This window comes from Botrytis cinerea, chromosome 13 (assembly GCF_000143535.2).
Source record: "Botrytis cinerea B05.10 chromosome 13, complete sequence".
In the NCBI taxonomy this organism is placed as follows: domain Eukaryota; kingdom Fungi; phylum Ascomycota; class Leotiomycetes; order Helotiales; family Sclerotiniaceae; genus Botrytis; species Botrytis cinerea.
The window spans coordinates 2,087,674-2,094,104 of record NC_037322.1 but is presented as its reverse complement, the minus strand read 5'-3'; the positions used below and the strand labels follow the sequence as shown (position 1 = coordinate 2,094,104).

Below are 6,431 nucleotides of genomic sequence, written 5' to 3'. Positions count from 1 at the left end.
ACATCCTATCCTACCTTACCTACTGCGTAATGTGAGTTTTACAAGGGCTCAACATGCACTGTATAACATAGATGTCCTTCGCCGCAGGACAAGGCACAGTACATTCTTCCTGCACTACACTGCGGCTACTGTGCTGCTATGTATGTATGTACGATAGGACCACATATCTGACCTACATTTGCTGCGGAGAGAGGATTCTCCGTATCGCATGCACCGTGTCATATCTAATTCTAGCCCCCACTGGTCGAAAAATAGGTCGAAACGGTACAAAACGATATGTACCGCCTCTTCTCATGTATGATGATATATTTGTACAGTATGAAATATATAGAAATAACGATTAGCAGTTTTAACCATGTCATATGTCTACGCTGAGTATACACGCATAATTTGTAAGCCTAGGCCCTCGATTGATAGCCACCTAGACTCGAAAGCGATTTCGGATCAACTTCAAAGTACCGGTCAACAGGTCTGATCAAATCAAGCCTTCGCCCTGCCCAGCATTCAATTGCATGCTCGACCCAAGGCACTGCTTCCTACTGGTAAGTATTCGGTGATAGGATTATAGAAGTGATGGATATATGTATTTGAACCAGACCACGTCGAATCTGATTTATCCATTGATAGTTGGGGACATTCTGATACTTGGCATCGTCTGTGTTATCCCAGCTTGTCAAGATTCAATATCACTCCTTAGTCGACGGGGAAAGGTACCGGTGGGGGTGGAGAAGGTTTAGTTCCTGGACGGCTCCCGAGCTTCTTTCCTGAGCTGCTCCTCGTTTTCCTTACGGTGACACCGATTTTGGTAACGCAGCAAAGCCTACATACAATCGATCCTACTCATCAATTCTTGCCAGCAACAGATTAGACAAGGAGATGTATCAAAATCCTCAAAAATCAATGCTTACAATAGAACAGCACGTACAAAAGGAACTGTACAGCTGGGGCACTGAGGCACATACATCTTGGCTCATAATCTTCAACGCTTCGGATGGGATCCGACTAAGAACGTTAATTCTCGGTGTAGAAAACATCAGGCAAGAATTGACTAGCACTGCCACCAACTCGAGTATCGCCGAATCCTTATATCTCCAACTTTTCATGCGGCACGGCAAGTAAGGATAAGACTCATTCCTTCATCTCGGTATTCATCCCTTCATCCTTTATTTCATTTAAGTTGACAGGCCGCCCCCAAGAACTTTCAATTCAAAACCTTCAGCAACGTTGCAGCCACACCTTCTTTTCCTCGGTCCTAATAAATTCACCACACCCTCTTTTCTTCCCCTGTCTCGTTCAATTCCAAATTCATCGCGCACTGCATTTCATCCAGGCTAAATTTACCAATCCGTCGGTTCGGTCCATTTAAGTATGTTTTTCCAGTGAATGAAGCTACTTGGAGTACAGTAGTGCAGGCGTTGTTCTCCACACACACAAGAAGATGTACCTGGACAGTAGTTCTCCACACCACCCTCGGGAAATGAGTTTGTACTAAGTCTCTCCTATTCGCATAATTTCCAGTTCCAGGAATCCATCTCTCACCTCTTTGGCGCTCTGAGAATTCAAGACGTTCTTTAATATTCATACATTTATTCCATCGAAATTGTAGATCTAAAGTAGGAAATTATATCTTGATCCTTTTCTTGTTCTCGTTTACCCCTCCATCTTATTTTCATCTTGCGTAACACAAATCCAGCATGTATCCTCCAGCCATCACAACATAGAATGACACCAAGTAGGTCATCGGGGGTTTCACATCTTGCCGTTGCGACGGTATGGGGCGCTTGCTTGTTTGTATCATAGAATGCGACGGTGAGACATCAAATTCTAAACACTATTCCTTTCGTACATGGATGTTCGAGTGTTCAAGAAGAGATGCCGGTGTCAAGATCTCGCTCAGTCAGTCAGTCAACTTGCGATTCAAGATTCTCTTTTATGTTGTCTTGAGATTTGAGATGAATAATTTACATGGCAACTACCTAAACTAAAGAGAACATCAATACCTTGATATTGTGAGAGAAGCCAGAGAACGGCGCAAGAAACCTCCATAGATAAATAACAAGTAATCAAAATACAGTATGAAATGACAATGTTAGACTGCATTTCGCAATGGTCAAATGTATGCTTCGTAGCTTTCAACTCGAGAATTACTCGAGACTCCAAACTTGAATGTATTCAACAAGACACCGTGTGGATCATACATGGCATGCACGACGAATAGATTTCTTTCCCGTGTCTCGAGAGTTCCTCCAACTGTCCAATCGATATCCACTACTTGACGGACATGCCATCACGTTTATTTACACGTGCGCTCACACACACACATATATATATATACATATCTGGCACCGAACAATTATAATGAACTTGATATCGAAGATTCGGAACCCATCTCAATGCATTAGAATAGAGCGAAGGGAGAAGGCCTCCACGGCAGTGGCATAGCGGAGCGTTGCTTCAATTTTGAGAAGTTGATCTCTCGCCTCAATATGAAGGATTAGAAGCGAGATTCGCAACTTCTATTTGTTGGTGCTAGGTATTAGAGATTGGATATAAGAAAGAGTGGGTAGCTGAATTCAATGGCGGATCAACAGTTGTGTTTTGATGTTTACAATACCTGCTCAGCTTCGAACGAGATTCAGCTAGTTGGTCTAGCTGATGTGTGTTGGTATCTCTTGATAACTTGTGCCACTATCAGTAGAATATTGGAGTGACACGATGAATCATGATGAAAATACTTCAGGTATACATTACTTCTCATAACAACCTTCACGTGAAAGACTCTACCAACACGAAGTTATCATTAATTAGCCCAACCTCATATATGTACGTCAAGCAATGCTAGAAGCATCTCACAAATCCAAAGCACAAGATAGAGAAAGTAAATTCAAGTTTTGAAAGTAGAGTTCAATTCATTTCAATCAAGAGATCATAGTGATCTACAACTAAACTAACATCCCCCATACACTAACAACTTAAGCGAATGCTTAACGACTTGTTCCTCCTATCCTGTGCTTCGACTTTCCCTGGGGTATATTCATCATCAATCGTCAATCATCAAGAAACAAAAGAAATCCACCAAATCCATGTGTCCCATATCATTCCAAGAATGTACACAAATGCCGTCCCAAAATCACAATCCATCCTATGCCATGTCTGTTTCACGAGCACATCCAATGCATGCTTGAGGTGCCTGATTTCACCATCGTCGCTGTATGCCCGGTCCCATGTCCCATCATCGATCTTCCCAGTGAAGAGATGCCCTGTCCAATCCTATCCATCCATGTTTGCCATATTCCAAGCGACAGCCCATCAGGGTATCGCATTCCATTCCATTCTATCCCCTATCCAACCTCCATTGCATCCGAATCTCGATAATCGTTTGAATTGGCGAGATGAGCGGTGCGCAGGTTGTAACTCGGTGGTGATGTCATGGAGCTGCCTCTATAGTTCCTTCTATAATCCGTTCGTTTCGAAGTCGCCTGTTGAAAACGATGATATCTATCTAGTGTATCTATCTATTGGGTATAAAGTATTTTGATCTATTCATAACAATTAGTTACTGTATTCCAAACTCTTGAGGGCTGGTATATAGGGAACTTACCAAAAAAGAGATCCTATCCTAAGAACATATCTCAGCTAGTCTTTCATTCACCGATCTCAGAGATGGGTGTCATGTGTTTGCTCGAGTGTGCACCAGAGCTGTGTCTTGACTTTCTGGAAGAAGATCCATGCTTCTTCTTGCTCTTCTCAGCTGCCTTTTCCCTCTTCTTTGCCTTCTCAGCAGCGTGTTGCGCGACCAACTCTCTCATGAGTGCTGCGTTGTCGACAACTACGTATTGAGGTTCGCACATCGATCCAGATGGAGAACGAACATTGGGTGTGGCGAGTGGTGAACAATCTTCTTCTTCAAAGACAGGAGTGTAGAGACCACATGAGAGTTCTTCGTCGGAGAATGCAGAGGAGGTGTATGAGTAGTTTTGGGTTTGGGCATCGATGGAATCGTTGGAGTTCATGGAGGAACGTCGAGGCCAGGAAGGGTAGGCACATGAAGGAGATTGTGGACGCGAGCTGGAGGAGGAAGGGATTTCCATTGCGGGTGAGGTGCTGTAGCTGGTTGAGGGTGGAGATGGTGTGTATGAGAAATACATTTTGAATTGTTTGTGTTTGTATATATGTATTCGTATAGTTGTATGTATTTGAATAACTTTATCGTTTCAGAGTTGTGACTGAAGTATCCAAAAATCCGGGGTCGTTTCCAGATATAAATATGAATCACTCTAAGTATTCCACACGGAAATATTCCTTAGAAATTCTCAGACCGAGTCAGTTCGGAGCCTAAGCACCTGAAAGCCCGTTCGTAATTTGCACCAAAGGAATCTCGGTATCGAGTTACACTGTTGGTGTGCAATGACTCGTTTTGGAAGTGTAACGATAAGTCTAGCGTCAGCCCTGCAAAGTACCGTATCGATATGCGATAATGGATGTCAAAGTCGTGAAGAGGTTCGCCAGCTCGGTAGTTTACTCAGCCCCAGTATTTATAAGAAGGGATGATGGATCAAACGGGCAAACTCCGCTTATATATAAATATAGTCCGGAGTATCTCGGGGTCTGGAGAAATAGCCTTGAGGGTGGTAAACGTGGTAATAGATAGCAATCGAGGGATGATGAGTGAGATTTGGATGTAACGATATGGGATTTGATGAGGTCAGAATGAGTAAGTAGTTGTTATTGTTGGTAGTGGAGGTGTGGAAGTTTCTATTCTGAAAATAGTTGGTTGGAGGGAGGCGGATATCAGCAAGTAATATAACTTTTTGGATCTGGACTCGAGAATGATGATGATGATGGATGAAACGAGAATCCCGTTGTTATATTAATATCTAATTTTGTTTGTTCGTTTTGTTTTTTTGTTGTGTATGCAGGATTTAGTTCAGGTAGGTTTGCTTTATTCCTTTCCGTTGTGCTGTGGTGCATGCGTTGGGATATGTCGAAAATAATAATAATTATATGTAGGTACCAAAGTACAGCGTAGCGTTACCATATAATATATAATATGTAGTCAAACACGAAAAAAAAATATGTACGTCCTTTGGAATGAATCATATATGATAGACCCCGCCCGGAAGCAGGCCTGAGTCGCGAACGAACATTTTACTTGCATTTGGGGAGCGGTGGGCTGCCATGTTTTCATTTCTTATCCTTGTTTACTTTTTACAACAATTACGCATATTTCTTGCGACATGGAGAAAAATTGGAAGAAACCTAGTTCCCCACGCGCGGTGTAGGGGCAAAATGGATCTGTGGCTTTTAGTAATTCCGGAAGGCAGAAACACGTTGCAACAAACAAGGAGATTACCTGTTTAGTCCGTCAGTGTCATGTATTCTTCCCGTCTGAAAATAAGAGTTTTCAAGGCGGTGACTGAGAAACGATGGATGAACGGGGCACGACTGGGCTGGATTACTGACTCTGACAATTCATGGACATGGCAGACGGGGACGGGGAGATATGCAATGGGGAATTAGATTTAGCCTTAAGCATTATATCCATAATTTTGCCGGTTTCGTTGGTGCGCACACATATTCGGTTCGCCTTACCAGGTGTATAAGATTATTTTGATAATTATGGCTACTGATCACAGATCACGAACTAGAAACTCGATGGAAGGAAGCATGTGCGCGGGGCGTATGAAGGAAGAAACTTCAAGAAAGGGCCTTTTGGTGGGCACTATGGGGCATTTCATGGGCATTCTCTTTACCATGCCTATGCCAAAAGAAAAAAGAGCAAGGGAAAAGGCCAAATGGATGAGGACTAGAACTTTGGCCATGAGTTTGGGCAACGAGAAGCCTAAACTAAAATCACGGAGTAATAATTGAAAGTTTGAAACATTTTAAATTTTTCCTTATTCATGTTACGGACTAAACTGTAAGAGTACTTATTCTCATGGTAACGGTAGTACTCAACGGGGCCTTTATGTTGAGAGCACAGATATATCCACCAACCATTCTCGCTTCTCAGAAGTACCCCTTCATCATGAATATTTTCATCACGTATCGCCTAGACAAGAATATATAGCCCGATCGGTGATAACTCTTTTGGTCTTACTTCAAAAATTTAATTGACCTGACCGCCAAATCCTCCTACCGGAACAAAAGTGAATAATTTGCCTAGATTAGTTCATCTCCATTCGGTCAACAGTTCAGAGGTAACACGGTGAAGCATTTCAGCGTAGCTACCCCACGCCAAAGAGTACGACCTATCGGAAGTGCTCTATTCGTCTTGCTCGCGTCAAGCAACGTCTTTCACCGCTCTGTTCTTCATTGATCTACCTTGCATAAAACTTTGATTACCGTTCACAAATTCCTATTTCGTATCTTTTCTGTAACCTTATTTCTCGAATCTGCGGTTTCGATCCGCCAGCCTTCCGCTTTAGTAT

The 6,431-nt window shown here is 42.7% G+C and overlaps 1 protein-coding gene across 1 annotated transcript; it reads right to left on the bottom strand.

Annotated features, from left to right (window-relative positions):
- Positions 1 to 3,519: 3,519 nt before the first annotated feature.
- On the bottom strand, positions 3,520 to 4,353 carry BCIN_13g05490 (hypothetical protein). The gene has a single exon (XM_001554708.2). It carries the CDS (start codon positions 4,146 to 4,148, stop codon positions 3,645 to 3,647), a length of 504 nt encoding a protein of 167 aa, XP_001554758.1. The 5' UTR covers positions 4,149 to 4,353; the 3' UTR covers positions 3,520 to 3,644.
- Positions 4,354 to 6,431: the final 2,078 nt, after the last annotated feature.

What these genes read in the sequence shown, in the direction of transcription:
- BCIN_13g05490 (XM_001554708.2), bottom strand. Translation starts at nt 4,148, where the DNA reads ATGTATTTCTCATACACACCATCTCCACCCTCAACCAGCTACAGCACC.